The sequence below is a fragment of the Meleagris gallopavo genome, chromosome 4 (assembly GCF_905368555.1).
Source record: "Meleagris gallopavo chromosome 4, MGAL_WU_HG_1.1, whole genome shotgun sequence".
In the NCBI taxonomy this organism is placed as follows: domain Eukaryota; kingdom Metazoa; phylum Chordata; class Aves; order Galliformes; family Phasianidae; genus Meleagris; species Meleagris gallopavo.
This window is the reverse complement of record NC_139407.1, coordinates 30,763,478-30,783,993: the sequence shown is the minus strand read 5'-3', so window position 1 is coordinate 30,783,993 and position 20,516 is coordinate 30,763,478. Positions and strand designations below refer to the sequence as shown.

The 20,516-nt window shown below is 39.8% G+C and overlaps 1 protein-coding gene across 9 annotated transcripts in view; it reads left to right on the top strand.

Moving 5' to 3' along the window:
* RASSF6 (Ras association domain family member 6) overlaps nt 1-20,516 on the top strand; it is a 106,808-nt gene that overhangs the window by 53,353 nt on the left and 32,939 nt on the right. For 2 of the 9 annotated variants that reach the window (XM_085222706.1, XM_085222707.1), the window contains 4 exons: nt 9,946-10,035; nt 16,826-16,904; nt 18,089-18,240; nt 20,161-20,252. In XM_085222706.1, the coding sequence (XP_085078832.1) occupies nt 9,965-10,035; nt 16,826-16,904; nt 18,089-18,240; nt 20,161-20,252 (394 nt within the window). In that variant the 5' untranslated portion in view covers nt 9,946-9,964. Of the gene's footprint in view, nt 1-5,072; nt 5,627-5,785; nt 6,022-9,945; nt 10,036-16,825; nt 16,905-18,088; nt 18,241-20,160; nt 20,253-20,516 lie in introns of those variants that run through there. The other 7 variants (XR_014882991.1, XR_014882990.1, XM_085222709.1 and 4 more) reach the window with 7 other exon arrangements.

Below are 20,516 nucleotides of genomic sequence, written 5' to 3'. Positions count from 1 at the left end.
TGCATAACAAAAACTCATGAATGATATTTCTCATGCTATTCTTTTTCAACCTTGATGATTTCATTACTCTAAAGGCTACATACAAGGGCTGCTCTAAAAGTAATGCCTCCCATTTTATAATGTTGTCTGACAATGTCAGAGGTGGATGTTGGTGGTATGACAGTAGAGGTAGAACCAGCCTGCAAATACTGTTCTATTTTGTTGCCATGTGACAGATGGCAGCAGAGGGGCAGTCTGACAGAACGGCATCTGATGTAGAAGTGGTATGGAGCAAAGTTGTGTCATTGAATTCCTCCATGCAGAAACAGTGGCATCCCTTGACATTCATCTATGCTTACTCAATGTTGAGGGAGATCAACTAGTTGATTTAAGCACAGAGAGGGTGTGCGTGGTGCATCAGCAGTGGTGACAGCAACATAAAAGACAGCCATGCACAGCTGTTACCTCCAGTGTCTTGCAGGCTCTTGTTCATCACTGGTGAAAGTGCACAGTTAATGGTGGTGTCTGTGTTGAAAAATAGTGTTTTGTAGCTGTGAATTTGCTCTATCAAATATTACTGTTATGCTCTTTTTGTCTGTTACAGTTTCTGTGGAAATTTATAGGAAGCTTTCAAAGCAATCATAATGGTATCTGAAGCTCAGTGTGCTTTGCTGCAACAGACTATCTTCATCTGTTGCTGAGGATCAATTCTATACAAGTCTAGTTTTAGTGGCAGTTTAAGTTTTATTAATATTTTGCTGATAAATAACAAATTTTGAGTGTATAATTCTTAGTAGCACTTAATCAGCACTTAATCATTAGCCAATTTAACACCTTGATTTAATGGAAAGTACTGCAATCAAATACAGCAACTTAATGGTTCAAGATTGGCAAGATAGACCTGGAACACGAAGGGCAATTCAAGCAGAAATTTCTAAACTTCACTACACAGACAAGGACCTTTTTCCCTAGGTAAATTACTCCCTTCCTGTTCACTGGCTCTCAGCAAGCAATGGAATCCATCCCAGAAGGACCTCTTTTTCTTTAACACTGACCTCAAAAAAAAAAAAAAAAAAAAAAAAAAAAAAAAGCCTACCTTGAGTGGTGTTTCAGGTCAGTGGGAGATCAAGGGTCACAGCCACTGTGGACCACAAGAGCTCAAAGGGCTCTTTTGCATAGGACCTTTGTTTATAGCACCTTGAGATAATTGATTTTAGTAAAAAAAATTTCTACTCTGGCCAGACGCAGATGAAGCAATTATTGGATAAGATAAAAATTTGGTGAGTTCTGGAACGTTCTCCGCAAGTTGTGCTCTTCTAATACTCTGCAGCTTGTACTGTTTTGGTACCCTTTAGCTCAAGCTGTGGTTCAAGGAGCAGGAATTCTTGTCACCAACAGGGAGTATCTGGTCATCCCAACTCACTGTACTTCATGCAAGATCAAAGCACAATGGTAGTTTATCTGGAGATCGCAGAGTGACCTGGGATGCTGCACCACCACATCTATTCAGTAGAAGCTCTGGTTTGTAATGGGTGTTAAAGAAATCTGACTTTCTTCTGGAAAGAGGCTGGAATAAATGAAGCGGAAGAAGTGTCAGTCTGCTTTTCAGACCACTTATTTGGGTTCCTAACCACAAGAAAACAATACAGTAGCTGATGTCTTTCCAGGTGACTTGTGGTTCAGTCTCCTGGGTCTCCTAGTGATGATATATTTATTAAGAGGTTATTTTCCTTCAGTAGTGACGGAGTTTCATCAATTTGTGCCATCAAGAAATTTGATCCAGTTACCGTCTGATATTTGCCAGAGATCTGAATGTGGTGCTCAGGGACAAGATTTAGCAGAGGGTTGTTAGAGTTAGGGTAGTATGGTTAGGTTGGAGTTGGACTTAATGATCTTGAAGGTCTTTTCCAACCTGAGCTAGTCTATGATTCTATGATTCTGCGTGATCAGGATATTTTTAAAACAAGAAGGAAATAGGTGAACAATTCATGTTATGACTTAGCTTCTTTTAGAAGGAAGTAATTAAAGAAAAATAATTAGCATGCTGGAAATGGGAGTCAGGTGCTATAGTCACATGACCTTCAATGACTGTTACAGAGAAGTGACATGAGCATAAGAGCATTCCATATGGTGGGTGTGAGGAAGACTTTGTTGGGGGGAGAGGGGAAAGTGGAAGGGGGTTGTGTGTGTGTGCACAAAAGAGTATGTAGGACCTGTTTATGGAGTTAAGAAAAAAAGCATGCCAGGAGGTTTTTTGGTCTGAAAACCTTTAGAAAAGGAGTAAGGGCTTAGAAGAACTATGAAGGCTGGCTGGGTGTGATAGCAGCTTTTTTTGTGCAGGATGTTTCTTTCTGGTTCTGCCCTTAACAATATTTATCAGCTTCAAGCAATGAAAATGCATGTATGCTTTTATGAATGTCTGGACTATCAAAAGCATGACTTAATGGGACATATGATCAACACTGAGCTATGATGCATGACTAATGCTGGTTCAATCTGTTAAGTAAGACCTGCCCATCTAACAATTTGCAAATGAGGTTAAAGCCAGTGCTGCTTGTGGGCAGATTTCTACTCAGGCAAAGGTTAGTGCCTGTGACACATCAGTTCTTTCAGCTGTGTGAAATACCATAGCTGTTGGCACACGAACTGCCACAAACAGCAGGTTCTGCTCCTCCTGTTTTCTGAAGAGCTTGAGACTCACAAAGTGGTATGTGTGAGGAATTATGGTCCACAAGAGACTGCCTTGTAAAGGCTGTATGTTTTGCATGTTTAGTGATCGGAGCTAATCATTAATCATCATTTCTTAATTTCTACTGGCTATGCTTATCAGCTGTGTCTGTGAAACACCATGTTACACAAATATTGCTGTTGATTCTTGAGTACACTGACAGAAGACAATCTTGTTAAAGAATGGGTAATTCTTTGCAGGGTAAACCCAGTTGTTCTGAATTCCCTCATTTCTTGCTGTTAATGATGCCTCCTGGCAACTTCTATAACGTAAAGCAAAGAATTTGACTGTGAAATTCAGATCCCATCATTTGAGACTCAGAATTCTGTCTCAGAAGGTCCAAGAAGCCATTTCCACTTTTGGAAATGTTGATCTGAAGTTGTCCACGAACAGCTGTTTGCAAATGATATTGAGGACTTTTTTTCTGCTTCGCAATGAAAAATATCTCTTGTGAGTTGTGTATATAGCGTGACTTTATGATCATGCCGTGGCCAGCCTCTTTACTAGGACTGCGTACTGTAAAAGTGGAAACTTTTGCTTTGTTTTGTTTGTTGTAGGTTTTTTTTTTTTTTTTTTTGGGGGGGGGGGGGGTTGTCTTTTACTGTTGGAGATGTTATTCTATGCTCAGCAGTCTGTCAGTTAATGATTTGAGGCCAGGTTATTAAACAACTGGACTTCAACTTCCAATTATTTATTAACCTAAAATAATTTGCATTAACTGTGTAAGAAGCCAAAAAGAACTGTAGCCTTTAAGGACACAAGGATCACAGTATTCTCTTCCTGTTCAGAAAAAAAAAAAAAAAAAAAAGCAAAACCTTTTTTACCCTTTTATTTAACCATTTCATAAGTATGCTGTGATGTGTTTAGACTTCCAGTGCACATGAGCAACAATCATTGAGAAAGATGAGTAACAATACTCACTCTGCATGTGAGGCTTTATTATCCTACGAAAGGAATAGGAATATTTATTCCTTTAATTTACAGCAAACTAATCATTGCTTTGTGGTCCTAAAGTCATTTTTTTCCTATGTAATTTTTACTCCCAGATTGCACCAATCAGCTTCCACTAGGTGTCTATTAGTTAATTACATGTGACCTTAATGAGATCAGATCTGGGTCAGTGGTACAGGTAGTTCAAGTGTGATAATGAAAATGAGAAACAAACCTGAGCCATGTTCCCTACTGCAAAAATCAGTCCACCTGGTTTAACTGAATATGAGGTTTATCGTCCATTATTACAATGTTGTTTTTTTTTTACTTTGGTATCTTAATTTGAGACATTTGCATGAATCTAACTAATAAGTACATAGAGATTTCAAAGCCTTACTAGTAAGTGTAAGGGTATCTGTAACACCTAAATCTAAAAAAAAGAAAAAACAACAACAACAAAAAAAACAACCACTCCCACCACAAACACACGCACTCTGAACAACAGCAGCAGCCAAACACCTTAAATGTTGGCTGTTAGCATGAACACTGAAGGGTTTAACTTCACTTTATATTTTAGAATACTTGGATACCTCCTGGTACCAAATAGCTTCATGGTGTCAGTGTCCCGCAGGGTGGCCCAGCTGTCAAATATGGATGGATTTGATTTTATCTTGGTTTAGGAATTTGAAGGTAGGCTCTGCTTTCTCTCTACTTTAACCTAGAGTTGTCAGGAGAGTGCTCAGGTATCTGAAGGTACAACAGGAAAAATCAATTTAAATAAGTTGAAATTGTATGGATTTGTGTTAAACCACTGCAGGAGTGGTGGAGCTTGATGTGAAGCTCCAAGTTCACCACAGTGTGGAGCTTCTATGCTGTGGTGAATTGAGCAAAAATCCTGCATGCTTACTTCTTCGTGTGTTTTGAGAGACTTCTCAGTATTATACCAACCAATAAAATCTGTATTTATGTACTTTTGAGGTGTAGGACTAGAAGCTCTGCAGATTGGACTGTAATCTCAAATATCAGATATGTTCTGTTGCATGTACATCTGTCTAGCTCTTGAGAGGAGCACAGCAGAGGATAATGACAGGGGTGGAAAGCAAATATTAACAGGTCTGCCAGTCCTTTGCATGAGATGATATAAAGCAGAGGCAACTTGATATTAATCATAGCGCCTTAAGACTGGCATTAAGACAAATTCAGGTCCAGTATTTCTCATACTCTTCTCTCTTTGGGCCAACGGGTCTCAGTCTTAAGCTTGATTCTATGAATAAATGCCTAAAACTGGATGGACAAATAGTAGGAGCTTGGAAGGTGATTTTTTTTTTTTTTTTTCAGCTTAAACATCTGCTTATATGATTAGCTGCTTAGCAATTAAGTAATGGTGCTTTCTCTTGCCCAGTGAATAACATTCATAAGAATATTAAGTGGGTAAGCAAGGAACTGAGTTTAGAGCTGTTTGTAATGAAATGATCAAGATGTGTTGTCACAGTTTTTTGTCATAATATTATAAATCCAGATATTTATATTTAGACATCACCTGTTTGTATGCATTCTTTATTTCACTAAACACTAGAGATTTGGGTATATCCAGAGAAGGAACAACCACATTAACCAGTGGAGTAGAAAACAAACATGAGAAGAGTTTAAAGCCTAGCGGTGCTTTCAGCACAGGATGTTTCAGGGTGTGCTCTGTCAGCAAATAATTACCGAGCGCCAGCAGGTTGCCTCTCGTTATGGGGTTAGTGATTAAAGTGTTAACCGGAGCCTCCCGTAGGTGCAGCCGTGACTCAGGGAGCACTCCCTCAGCTGCGGGGAGGAAGGAAAGTGGGAAGGTGAATGCTCCCAACATGCACCGAGTGCAGGGAGTGTCCTGGCTTTCCAGCACTCCCAGGTTGGTGAGCAAAACAGTAATTAGCAGCTCCGTGAGTTCTGTAGAGAATCAGAGGTAGCTGTCAGCTCGTGCCATGCTGTCATGCTTCTTCCAAGGTATGTGGTACTCCTTTGCTTCTGTTCTGCTCATGTGCACAGGTAAGTGAAACGTAAAAGCTGGAGCTGTTCTGCTAGCTGCGTGACCTGCAGCGTCAGGGGAAAGCAAGGTCCTTCGCAGTGATCCAGAACTTGAGTCAGATTATTTTCAGGTAATTAGGGTGCCAGAGGGAAGAGGAAACGTTCAGTCAGTTGGAAATTCTTGGAAAAAGTTCCTAAATCTCAAAGCGACTTGCATGAGTCCCTTGTGATAAAGGAGGCAGACCCCATGCTGCCTGTCGCTCAGTCACCAGCAAGGTTGTAAGCACTGTGTGGTGACCTTGGCTACTCTGTGTGGGGAGTGGAGGCTATCTTTCTGGAGAGACCTGAAATAGAAAGGAACTTCATAGCAATGGGTGAGTCATGTTTGAAGTACATTTGGTGAAGCCCTGCTGTGCAGTCACTGTTCATGCAAAGGGAGGGAGCCTCTGGGTGCTGAGGGGCCATGTTCACCAATTAACACCAACTTGCTTTTGGTTTCAGTACTTAAAGCTGGTCTGAAGCTGCGTGAGTGGAGGGGTTGAACTGTTTTGCGTATTTGAGTAGTGCAGTGTGCTGTATTGTAACTGAATTTTAAAACAAAATGCAAGAGTAACTGGAAGACTTAAAGCAAACAAACAAAATCACCTTGTTTTCAGTGGGGGGAAAAAATGCTAGCGTTCAAACTTATTTCAAAATAAGTAACTTCTTGTGATTAAATCTTTGCTTTGGTGGTGATGGCATGTAATTTTAAAAAAAAAAATTATATATATATGTAAAGACACATAGAATTAAAGTATATGACTAGATAAAGACTGATCAGCAATATAGCAATATTCTGCTGATACTGGATTTCCTATGAATATGAACAGATTATAACTCTTTTAGAAATAGAGAGCAGTTCAAGAATGGGCTAAATACCAGACTGCTGAGTTTATTGCATTGCTGATATTCTTACAGTGCAATGCTCCTTGTGCTGTACAAAATATTATATGTTTGTTTTGCTGACAGCCAAGTAAATATGATTCTGTGATAAACAGCTGGACTTTGTGGATTTTATACGAGAAAATGAGAACACTCACACAATCCTGACTTCCAATATTTTTGGAATAACTTTAGAAAGTACAGGTTCAAAATACACAGAAATTCTTAAGGGTTTTCATGTTTCCAGTTTTTCTTAACACTGGTAGGAGCTCTGCATAACACACTGCTTGCTCTGCAGTCCCCATCTTAATCTATGAATGTGTCAAGAAGCATGTCTAGGCTGTTGTGCACAGCATCTTCCATAGGCTACTAAATATGAATTGAAATACTGCTTTACTGCTCAGCTGGACTTGTGGGTCAGGTGCCCTCTCCTGCAGTCGCATCCTTTTATCCTGGTATAAAAATTTATAAGGACTTTTGCTCTTACTTTGCCTTGTCTTTCCTCCATCCCTGTCTTTGTGATGTTTTCCTGAAGCCACAAACTTAAAAATTGTGGCATGTTATGAAATTAAACTAGTTCTCTTATCTCTCGAAACACTTTGACTATTTCCTGTAAGACATAAATATTATAAAAAAAGAAAATCTACTTTCTCATCAGGTTGGTCATGTACCCTCATGAGGATATTGGTCCTCTCACAGCTCAGGGACTGCATAGTAGTTTTTTTTCCCCATTTTTGTGGACTTTCTGATAGTTGTTGTTGTCTTCCTCTGGAGGTTTTCATTTTGCATCCGCTCCATTTCTTATTTACTCCTATTTTTCCCCTCTCTGTCTTTTGTTTCCTGACAAATGTATTTTAGGCTTTGGTCAGCCTTCTCCCAATAAGTTTCTTCTTTATTAGGTGTCAGTCCTTGAAGTTGGTCCTTCCAAGGCCCAGCTTTCAAAATCTTGCCTCTCTGAGGGAATTTTGGGGTTCTGTCTGAAGGGAAGTGATTCAGGAGATATCACTGGATAGGTGCCAAGTATAGCAATAGCTATACATTGTTGAGAAAGGTGAAAAATTAACACACTTTGATCATGCTCTAATGATATTTATTCACTTAAATGTTGCTACTGGCATGCATAAAGAACAAAGTATAGAAATATAGCTGGCAGACATGTGCAGATCCCCAAGGGAACTCCTGCTCTGTGAAAGGATTGGATGGCAGCACACGAGTTTGCTCAGCTGTTGAGGAGCCCATGGGCATGGGCTGCCCCATCCCTCACATTGCTCTGGGGTGAGCAGATAGAGGTGTGTGGTGTGATCCTGGTGAGCAGAGCTGCTTAGATGGGGATGACTGGGGGAGGCAATAAGCATGTGTGCCAGCTGCAGGTAACAGCTCATTGGACTGTGAGACAGAAAAGGGGAGTTGTTGGTTATTTCCATCACTGAATGATCTCGTTTGGTCTCATTGTCGGTGCTTTAAGGGCAACCAGCAAATTTAAGGTATGCTTAAGATTCTTAAGGCAAATACTTCAGTAAGAGCCTGTCACTATTGGGCGGAACATGGTTCTGTGGTAATCTTCTTTTTGTGTTTTTTTTTTTTTTTTTTTAAAAAAGTCACTCCTATCTATCTGTTGAGGTCACTTTTTTTCATCCATATGAGTCACTTTACAGTCAAATTATACTGGAAGGTCTTCAGCACTGAGCAAGAAACAGTGCCAGAGTTCAGTGGCGTGGCTGCTCTAATGGTGCCGGAGCTCCCTGCTACTCTTCACAAGTTTTTTTCTGTGGAAAGGCACTCAAGTGTATGCCCGGGTATTCAGGTGCCAGTGTATGTGAACATCTCTGCATCTTTCAAAACTGTTTTGAAATGAGTTTAGAGTGGGAAGCAGATTCAGTTAGAGGTATTAGTAAATTGCATAAAAACAGATTTCAAGGTGTGGCTGATGGTTACTGAACTTATCTGAGAGGCCAAGAAACAGCAACATCAGATTAGAGTGCAGAAGTCTCTTCCTTATATATAAACTCGTCCCTGGGTCCTTTCAGTAAGTGGATAAATTTCACCTTCATCTGGATGTCACCCAAGACACAGTGGATTTATAGAACGCTTTCTCCTGCTGCTCATGTAAAGTTCATTTCAGTAGCGACCTCATTTGATTTCAGAGATTGTGTAATAACTTATGACAACCCTCTCTTATATGTCCCGTGGGTGAAAGATAATATAAAAACTTCTCTTTTGCCCTCATTTTTCACAAGTCATGCATGATAACCTTGACGTCTGACTTTAAAGGAGCTTGCTAGTGTGGAATCACTTGCTCAGAAACTAGTCACTTTTACTTAGCTAGTTATGGTCTCTACAAGCTTTAATTTCCTTTCTAACTTGATTTCCTGGATACTATTTGCCTTTACTGTAGACAAACTGATTTTCAGACATCTTTTACAAGGCTGGTTCTGGGGTCTGACATCAGGCTGAAGACATTCTGCTGGCATAAGTGCTAATGGACAATGAGTGATAATAGGCAGATTCCTCTGTCACCATTCTTCAGTTAGAGAGAAATTAAAGTAGAAATTAATGCAGTCTATGGAGATTGTACTTCTTGCATTTTTTCCCCTTTTTACTACTTCTTGGGCTGAGATTAAGATTTTTTTTTCAGTGCATTATCAGCTGTCAATCCTGATTTTCTGAGTCTTTTTTGTTACTTTCTTCGGTTTACCTTTTATTCTAATACCTGAGGGTGAAATAAAGCAGCCAAGACTCCATAATTATGTTATTGAAGAATGAATTGTTGGAGTATCATGAGTCTGGCTTTTTGCCTGCACAGTGTGCTGAAATCAGTACGTGGAGATCTGTAAATTGTATTGCTACATCACTTTAATTATAGCCTTATTCTCGCTTTAGTACTTCATACTTCAGCTGGTTTCTTTGTGTTCTGCAGGATTCTGCCTGTGATCAACACTTTTTCTCTTGTCTGGTCTCACAAACCTAGTTAAGGGTGATTTGCTGAGTCACTTTTTTTTTTTTTTGTGACCTTGGGCAATGCTCTATCCATAATTAGCAAATGAACCCTTAACAGTAAATGGGTTTCAGTCTACTGAGTAATAGTCATGGAGTTCTGGAGTATTTCTAAAACTACTGGAAAAAGTAATGGCATATGTTCTACTAGGATTTAAACTACTGTGATATACCTGGTGGGAATGACCTATGGCTTTTTTTTCCTAGAAGGGAAAGTATTTGGGTATTAAGACTATGCACAAAGTAGCTGAAATATGATTTATTTAGCCTTTTAGCTTCAGTGTTTGACTTGCTTTTGCTTTGCAAAACTAAGGCTTTGTTGCTGTGCTTACCATTCAGAGCTTTATTAGAATTAGTGAAAATATTTTTTTCCTTTTGTTTAGTTTCATGTCTTCTGAATAAATGAAGAAAGTGACTATGAAAGCGCAGCATCTTTCTTCTGTTTCCATTAATGAGGAGAAGTTTATAACCAGGTAAATTTTTAAAAATAGAATTTAAAAATAAAATAACTTTGCTTTACTCATTGCTCTGTATTTATTCACTAAAGGGGTCCTGTAGCAGCAGCAGTTCCTACAGCTTGCTTTCTATGAAGCATTGATAGAACAAAGAGGTCTTTTATTTGGATTTCAAAAATTGAAGCACAAAACCTTTTGGTCTGTGGATTTTGTTTATTAGTTAGAACAACACTTTTACAGGTTACTGAAATAACATTTAAAATTAGGGAAGAAGATCCTTCTGTCCTGAAAAACTGTTGAAATGGAGTGTAAATTCCAGTGTTTAACATGACTTCCATGTGCTTGAAGCAGTAATTTGATTTCTATCCCCAGATGGTGAAGTTTCTGTACAAAACAAAATGTATTAGGCTGTCAGCTTTGTTCTGTTGTGAGTAGTAGCTCTCTAACTTACTTAGAAAAAGTTTGGAACTGCACATGAACTGTTTTACGTGAGATGCCTTTCTACAGTTGGATGTTTGTTAGTGATTTTCCTATTGTTCCATAAATCCTGAGTCCCCCAGTGCGTGGTTCCATCACCTTCTTTGGGGATGGCTTTTCTGCATGTTGTTAAGAGCATGAGAACTGAAATATATGGCAGCTTATGCAGTATCAATTCTATCCCTCCTGACATTCCTTTCAAAGAAGAAGCTAGCTAAACGTTCCCAAGAATGGAGTTTGTAGTAGAATTTCTGATGCTACTCTAAGTATTAACATTTGAACCTTAATATCGGTTAAAAACAGTGGTGTTGATTTCTCCCTTTTTAAGGAAGACCATTAGAACTCTGTCCAAAGTGTGGAGGCAGTAGATACATCCCTCCCTTTTTTTCTAAACAGCTGCTCTCAAATTATGCTGCTACTACTTTTAATAAATAATGTTTTTTTTGTCAGAGGTAATTAGTCTGTGTTAATTTTCATGCAGTTGGTACACAAAAATGTTTGGAAATTGGAAATGGGACTATTCAGTCTCAGGAAGAGAAAACTGAGAGGGGATCTTACGAATGCTTATAAATTTCTAATGGGTGAGTGTCGAGTGAATGAGGCCAGGCTCTTTTTGCTGATGGCCAGCAACAGGACAGGGAGCAATGGACACAAACTGGTACACAAGAAGCTCTATACAAACATGAGGAAGAACTTTTCCTGTGAGGGTGATTAAGCACTGGAAAAGGCTACTCAGAGGGGCTGTGGATTTTCCTTCTCCGGAGGTATTCAAAACCTGCCTGGACATTTTTGTGTGCAACCTACTCCAGGGATCTCACTTTAGCAGGGGGTTGGACTAAATGATCTCCAAAAGGCCCTTCCAATCCCTCTGATTCTGCGATTCTGTGAAACGTTCCAGATGAACCAGGTCAACACCCTTCTGTGTTAGTCACGGTTACAACTGCTGTTCAAGTTTCCTTGCTTTGGGCTATGGGGAGAAAAGTTTCTGGATTCACTAGTAGATTTAATGTGCTCTCAGACTTGCTTCCAACAGAATTTGCAGGCTATCGTCCTCCTTCTGCACCTTGAATTGGCAGTTATGCAGCTCTTCTTCCAGTCATACCATGCAAATCTTGCTGATGTGGCAAGTCTGATTCTTGGGAATTGCAGAATGAAATTTGCATTTACCTGGCTGAAAAAAATTCATAATGACTTTAAGCATAACTGCTATAAAAATCTATGGATAAATGCATAGGTCTCAGATGAGGATATAAGCAAACCTTACAGGATTATTGAACATACAGTGTGCTCTTCGTGGTTTACCATGAGGGCGCTTGACTAACTGCTCCCTTATATCCTGCCTTCATTACTGAAGAAACCAGTGAAAGTGCACTATATGTTAACTTCTTGTTTTGTCACTACATAATTCTTCCAGTTATTTAATGCTGGCTTTCATTAATTGCTGTGTTTGGCTGTTGTCACAAAGGCACATTACAAGGGACACTGTGGCAATGCCATGGAGTTGCTGACTTTACTGGCAGCACAACTGCGAGGAGACTCTAACAACAACCCCATGCAGCCCTACAGGCTTGAAGAAAAGTGGATGGAAAACTGCCTGATGGAACAGGACCTTGATACACTGTTAGACAGTCAGCTGAATGTGAGCCAGCGGTTTTCCAAGGTGGCCAAGAAGGCCAATGGCATCCTGGCTTGTATCAGGAATGGTGTGGTGAGCAGGAGTAGGGAGGTAATCCTGCCCCTGTACTCAGCATTGGTGAGGCCCCACTTTGAGTACTGTGTTCAGTTTGGGCATCTCAGTGCAGAAAGGACATTGAAGTGCTGGAGCAGATCCAATGGCAAGAAGGCTTGGAGAATATGCCCTGTGAGGAGAGACTGAAGGAACTGGGGCTTTTAGTCTGGGGAAGAGGAGGCTGAGGGGAGACCTCATTGCTCTCTTCCAATATCTGAAAGGTGCTTACAGTGAGAGCAGGGTTGGTCTCTTCTCACTGGTGATAGGACGAGGGGAAATGGCCTCAAGTTGCTTCAGGGAAGTTTTAGGTTGGATATCAGGAAAAACTTCTTTACAGGCAAGGTTGTTAAGTGCTGCAATAGGCTCTTCAGAGAGGTGGTTGAGTCACCATCCCTGGATGTGTTTAAAAACCATTTGGATGTGGTGCTCAGGGACATGATTTAGCGGAGGGTTGTTAAAATTAGTGTAGTATGGTTAGGTTGGGGTTGGACTTGATGATCTTTAAGGTCTTTTCCAATCTGAGCAATTCTATGATTCTATCTGCCTCTTTGTTAGGGCAGTCTTGGAGCCCTCTCAGCCAAGATGCGCTACGCTGACTCAATCTGGAGCTAGTAGGAGAGTGCATGTATTACTCCTTTTTTGGACTAAAAGAAGTAAAAACTTCCTTATGCTTCTCCACTACACAAGAACAAAGTCTACGTCAGCTATTGTTTTGTCTCTCTCTTAGGATTTTTCTAATAACTTGCATGGTTAATCACTGTTTGTTCCACTAATATAAGACTGAAGCCTGAAAGATTTATGCAAACTTCTGTGGAAATTAATGGCAAGTTTACTTAGTTTCTTGCCTTTTCCAGAAGAAAAATCTTCAGAGCATGCTCTACGAAAGGTTCAACAGAGTCCATCACACAGTCTTCTGGGTTGTGGTTACCTTATCTATCAGAACAAATCCTGGGATGTAAGGATAGATTATAGCCCTGCCAAAAAGGACTTGGGGATAGAGTTGTTTGGTAAGCTGGACGTGAGAAACCAATGTGCCCTCACAGCCCAGAAAGTCATATGTATGTGGGACTCATCAAAAGAAGCATGGTCAGCAGGTCAAGGGAAGTGATCCTCCCCTCTACTCTGCACTGATGAGACCTCACCTGAAGTGCTGTGTTCATATTTGGAGTCTTCCGTACAGGAGAAACATAGACCTGTTAGATTGGGTCCAGAGGAGGGCACAAAAATGATCAAAGGGATGGAATACCTCCCCTACTAGGGCAGGCTGTAGGAGCTGGATCTGTTCAGTCTGGAGAAGAGAAGACTCTAGGAAGACCTGACAGCAGCCTTTCATTATCTAAAGCATGTCTATAAGAAGGAAGGAGACAGACTCTTTAGGAGAGTCTGTTGTGATAGGACAAGGGGAAATGCTTTCAAATTAAGAGAGGGGAGGTTTAGACAGCTGTAAGAAAGAAGTTTTTTATGATCAGGATGGTGAGGCTCTGGAATAGGTTGCTTGGAGAGGTGGTGGGTGCCCCATCGCTGGAGACATTGAAGGTCAGGCTGGGCAGGGCTCTGAGCTACCTGATGTATCCATAGATGTTTCTGTTCACTGCAGAGGAGTTGGACCAGATGAACTTTTAAAGAACCCTTCCAACTTATAAAATTCTATCATTTTACAACCCTTACTAAATCACTTTGCTTTTAGCCTGTGATTTCAATTGCCTTTGCAACCAACATGGCCTAAAAGACAGGCCTTGCAAGAGGGCACAAGTCCTTAAGTATTCTTAATTTGTTCTCAGGGAACTGACCTCCACAGCTTTCCACCTTCCAAAAGCCCACAAAGTAACAACTGTTAGTGGAATGATTGCTTGAGATATTATGTTGTGAAGCAAAGAAGACTTAAGTATTCAGTGTCTTAAAAGCAAGATCAGCAGGTCTATCACAACATATGTCAATCAAAAATGTGGATCTCTTACTTGTACCTTAATTTTGTGTTGCATCTGGATTCTGCCTGTCTGAGGCCAAGACATGCTTAATCTTGCTTCCATTTAGCCAGTGTGATGAGAGTTTTTCATGTGCCTGATTCATATCTAAGTCTGTTATTATTTTCACTTTTGGTGGAATGACCTGAATATAATCCCTCATAGCTCAGAAGACTCAGAACCAGGAATGAGTTATTCCAACACAGTGGGGGGAAAAAGGGCTTTCACCACCTGTTTTTCTAGGGTTTAAGGTCAAAGTGACTTAAGGTGGATGCTGAAAGTGTGGTTTTGGAGCCCAACAGGCTTGATAGAGCCACTCAAAATATATTTTGGGAACTGCAGCAAGTTAATGAAGTAAATAATTTACATCCAGAGCCTTAGAGAGGAATGCAGTTTGAGATCAGCGCTGCAGACCTTGCCCTAGTATTAGCTACTGAATAAAAGCCCTGCTTCTCTTCGCCCTTCTTGCTCCCTCTCACAGGGAGGGACAAGGATCACTAAGCAGCAGGGCACTACCAAGTGCAGTTAGTGTCATTCAGAAATGCTTTTGCCCAAACGCTCTGGATACATAGAAATGGAAAGAAGGGGCAGGCACAAGACTGTAAGATATCTGCTTACAGCAGTCATGGAGACTGGATAGCAGAGAGATACTATGAAATAGTGTTCATTTCATCCCTGAAAATCTCTTTCCTAACTGCTTTGCAATGGCCGATAGGCTGGTCATACTTCTAGGGGAGGTTGCTCTTCAGCTCATCATCTCTGATAAAGGTGCCACTGTCACCAGTGATAGTGCCCTTGTGTATTCTAGGGTGTGGGTGTATTGTGATTGATACAGGAAAACAAACATGAAAAATTCTCCCCAAATGCTTCATCCAACGTTTCCTCTTCCCTAATATTATGTTGTTAATTCCCTCTCTAAATGTACGTCTTATAGAAGTGTTTAATACTTTGCATACCGCCTCATTCAGAATGCTGCTACATCTGGAATTTTCTTGGTGAACTCTATGACTTTTGCAGTATATAAAACTTAATTTCTACTGTGTGTGGTTGCTATGTATGATTTGATTCAGTGATGCTGCTATAAGTCAGTTCTTATAGTTTTTCTATTTATGCTTGAAATTGGTGTAGAAGCTGTAGTAGCACTTCTGATAGTATTTGGGTTTTGAATGATTTCTTTAAGTCTCTGTGTAACTTTGCTGTGAGATAAGCTTTCATTTGCTGTTTTAGTATTTCTGTTATAATATTTATGCTAGACAGTATGGAAAAATAGATGATATTTGGAAGTAAGCTTGGTGTTTTCACTCACCACTGCATGTCAGACCATGCGACAATCTTGATTGTTAGTCATTTCAGTTAATTCTTAATCATCATCAGTAAGGTGATCATGTCTCTCTGGCCAGTTTTTATCCATGCAGGTAGAAATTACCTTCTTGAATTGTAGTTTAAATAACCTTTGAAAGTTGTTTAACTGATCTGGGAAGAATGTTTCTTGATGCTGAAAATACTCATCATCTGTTTTTCTGTTCAGGCTCTTCTAGCTTGAGCTGCAGCTTGCTTTTTTTCTTCATGGCTCATAGCACTTCTTACTTCCTCCGCTCTCCTTTGGGCTCTGTCAGCGTGGTGTGTGGTATTCTTCAAAAGCAATACTAAAAAGCAGGGTGCTTTAACCAAACTCAACCTTCAGTTGTAATTCAAGCAGACTGGCTCTGAGGAGGGTACTCCCCTGGGTACCTTCTTGTGTGGTACAGCACAGCACTGTCTGCTGGTATAGAACAGTGACCAGAAGTCACTTTTGCAGAGTGCTGGTGCCTGAGCACTCGCTATTTCATATTTGTGCAGCACAGTATTTATTGCTTCTTCCCTATCTGCAAGGCCCATGTGAGCTGCAGTGTCAGCACTGTGGGTTTTGGTAGCACTACAGCTGTTAGATGTGTGATCTAGCTGGGATGTAGTAGCACAGTGTGTGTGCCCACAGACTGCTTGGGGTTTGCTCTGTGAAGCATTTTCACAGGAGAAGGTTATGCTGTGCTTTTTTAAATTGTAGAGCAGCTTTCTGTTTGAAGTCTGATACAATGGGCTTGGTTATAACGCTGGCTTGTAGACAGATGTTTTCTTCATATAGCCTTTCTCCTCTTAGTGAAGCTGTAATGTTGCAAGCAGAAGGAAACTGAATTATTTTGTCAAGGCACACTGTAGTCACTTTGATGAAGAATAAATGTAAAAGCAAAAATGCATTGAAAACTATCATGTGGAGAAAACAAATTGTAACCTAATTAAATCTTCTGCAACATTTTGTATGGGAGCATTGTTCCTGTTTGCTTCCCCCTCACTCTAGCAGAAGTTCAAAGTACCAATTATTCTAGGGCAGTGCTATTAATGTCATTTAAGACCAACTAATTCATTTCCTCTGTGTATCAGGTCTTTAAAAAAGTAACTTATGGGCAACCTAGTATTCTGACAAAATTTTACTCCTGGAAGACTTATTAATTACTAACCTATTCAAATGTTCAGTGGGTAACAGAGATTGAGAAAAAAAAAAAAAAAAAAAAAAAAGCAGTACTCTGCCACATAAGCCCTGGATTTTACAGTAGTAGAGATGTTTAAAAATGATTAATTTTATCGTGGTCTTTTATCCTAGAGAACAGCTCCATTCTCTTCTGAAGGTCTATAACTCTTATTATTCTGATCAAGAAAATCTGCAATTGTCATATGATCAGGTAAGGATCTGTGTGAAAATGAAACAAAAAGGATACAAGAAGTATAAAGTAATAGTTGAAAACATACTGATGGGTGCTGGTGCTTAACAGAGTTAGACTGAACAATGTAGGATACACATTGTGCCTTATTATGTTAGATGAAATATATCACTATAACCAAAACACCCCAGCAAATGCTATTGTCAAGAGTATGTGAGAAGAGAGGTGAAAAAGGTAAGTTCAGACGAGTGGGAATTTGAGATCATTGAGTGAGATTTCCTTGAAATCCCAGTCACAGAAAATCATTCTTTGGGTCAACCTCTCAAGTCTCAGTTCATTAGCTGGGAGGGAGCTAAACTGCAAAGCTTTCTGCAACATGCAGATCCTCCCCTATCCCTTCTGCTGGAACAGGCAGTTTGTAATGGCAGGGCTGCCATCAGTTGAGTTGATTTGCAGGTTATCAGTCTCTCTTCAAATGTGAACCTTCAGCATAGAGAATGCACCGTAGCCCCAGGAATGTCCCTTCTGTGGAGACCAGAAGAGTCTGTGTATCTGAAGGACTGCGGAAAGCATGAGTTGTGCCTATGATACCAAAGCCCCTGGCTTAGCAGTCTGAATATCCTTCAGCATCAGAAGATGTTTCTGCATTAGAATGAGAAGGACTCTTAGAGAATTTCTAGGCAAATATTGTCTGAAAACTGGAAGTATTCAGCTGTCTGTCACGGTTCATTCTACTCAGAGACCTAGTGACCAAATTTGTTGTCAGCAAGAATGGGCATCAATAACAATGTTGCATTGCCCTACCTCAGTGAGGGTGACTTCATTAATGTTGTCTTTCCTCTTTGATAGCAATTATTCTCCCCCTTTGTTCCAAAAGAACTACTCACCCAAGCAGAACAAATAAGATTTGATTTCTAATTGCCTATGATTGTGGAAATGTTGGTTGGAAAGAGCCTCTGGAAGAGTTATCTAATCCAGCCTCCTGTTCGGAGTAATGCTGACACTAGGTGAAGTCAGCTCTGGCTTTAGTGAGCTGAGTTTTGGAAATCTCTAAAGACAGAGATTTCACAACCTCTCTGTGTGACCTGTTTCCAGGTCTGTGTCAGCATGAGCGATTTCAGTGCATTCCTGTTTAACTGAAGGGAATTTCTATGGCTCTACTATGATGCAGTGCTCCTTTTTAATTCTTTCTTCCCCCCCAACAGCGAGAAGGAAGTAAACCATTTATTGAAGGAATCTTATCAATATTTTGGGGAGTTCGACATCCTATCCGCTTAAAAATTCAGGATGAGAAGCAGATACCCTCTTTTGTAACATTGAAGTCAACAGAGAATGTGGGCTTGTTCCCCAGTAAAAGGTAACATGTTAAGAAGGGGGGATGGCTGATGTTTCAAGACAGCTCATGAAGGTGGCTTCAAAGGCTATGGCTTATCTGGGATATAGTTGCATATCCTAGATTTCCCAAAGGCTGCAACATCAGGTTGACTGTGTGGAGCAGTGCTCTTCACCAGGTGTAAATGAACTGGCCTTTCACCTCTGCTGGACAGAAAGATGCATCTTGCTCTGGCTTTCTGCTTGAGAATTTTCAAGAAGGTGAAGGAGGAAGCTGCTCTTGTCTATACTGATTGTTCACATGCAAGCACTGGGAAATTTATGTACAAAAAAATGTTTTTGAAAATAAGAATCTGTACATCCAGTAACATGCAGCACCTGAAAAAAATGCCTAGTGGTACACATTCTATACCATGAAGCAGAAAGCTGGTAGATTAGTACTAAATTATTGTCTGTGCTAGGTTACTTCTCAGATGTTTCAGACATGACACCATTGCTTCTCAGGGCAAAGTTAAAGCCAGGAAATGAATATTTAGTCCATGCAAAATCTGATGTTAAAAACCCTAGAGATGTAAACAGATGAGCTGTTCCTTCAGACATCTGCCTATGAGTGTTCTATGTTGATCTGAATCCTGCTAGATTTCCCAGATCTTTAAATAAATAAATAGCATAAGTGCTTAGAATATTTCCTTTTTCTGTTTTTAATACTGTTTCCCAAGCCTTGATTGGTAAATTTGGAATTACATCTGACAAGCAGAAGCTGAGTAATGTGCAATATGGAGGCTGAGCCAATATTTACCCTGAATGATTCCCTAGTAAATTCTGTACTTAAGAGCTCCTTTTCTTAATTATTTGTTGTCTTAGATTGCATGTGGTATATATTTGAACTGTGGGTTTAATTCTATCATAATTGCAGCTGCTTATCTCCAGTAAAACCAGGGACATTCTTCTTCCTTGTCTCTTGCTCTTGAAATTAGTGGGAAACCTGGCGAGGAGTAACCAGCAATGAACTTGAGGAAAATCTGGTTCTCTTTGCTTACCTTTAGTAGGTCTCTTGTTACCGGTTACAGCTGTCTTGTATGATACAATCCAGTCAAGCAGTTAAATTTCTCTTTGCCTTTTATTCTTTCAAGAGTGTATGACTGGTAGCAAATGCGGATCTTTAAAGTAAATATTAATTCATGATCGCAGAAATGTGAAACTGCCCTGACATGCTTTAAGGTATGCAGAAAAGCTTGATTGTTTGATCTTAATTGAACTTTTTAAATGCATGGAACAAAACTGAGATAGTTGTTTGGCATGCTCATTGGAGTTAGTTGAATATTGTTTTGACTAGTTATAGGAAATACTTTTTTTTTTTTTTTAAACTATTTTCTTACAAACTGGATTATTGTTGGTCACAGCAGTAACTGGCCAAAGATTTTTGCTAGAGACTTTATTCAATGAATTATGGAAATAATGACATAGGAAAAGTTAGTCTTCAAAACAGGCATTCTTCTCAACAGATGGCTTGAAATCCTTGCTGTCCTACAGAAACGGTTTGGAAAGCTGTACAATATTTCATACATGCCCTGTGACTATTTAAATGTCCAAGTATTTTTTTTTTCCTGTGTGTCTGCATGTCATCCTACCTGTGGTCGATCTACAACATTGCCGTGAAATATGCAAAGAATTACTGCAAATAACTTAAGGGCTGTCATGTTCAACTTTCAATCTAAATAGGATTTTGTTACGTTTGGGATCCCTAATTGCGCCATTTTTTTTTTTTTTTTTAAATGAACAGAAATTTGATTATGACATGAACTAAAATGACTTACTTTGTATGCCACATTGAAGGCTGTAATCATGTTCCGTAAAGTTTTGAACAGGGATAGGAATGTGTTATCTGAAGCCTGGATACAGGATAAATTGAATTCACTAAGTGAATGTAGGTTTGTTATTTCAGAGGAATGACACGATGGGGAGAATTTGATGATCTGCATCATATTAGCGGGGAGACATTGAAATCTACTGAAGAGAAGCTGAACTCTGAGAAAAGTTAGTGTCTGTGCTCTTGTGTTCACTAAGATCTTTGTTCTGTAACTGCAGAAATAATTTTGCATATTAGATCTCAGCAAAGGGTAATTTTTCTCAATCTGTTTACCATCTCTTATATGTTGCTGAAATAGTGACATATGACTGGTTGGTGAAAATATGGCTGTACTGATAACTTTTCAAATTATATGTACTAATAGGCTGTGTTTTTACCAAAAAAAAAAACATTCCTGAGAAGTAGAAAAAGTGGCAATTGTTGCCTGTGGC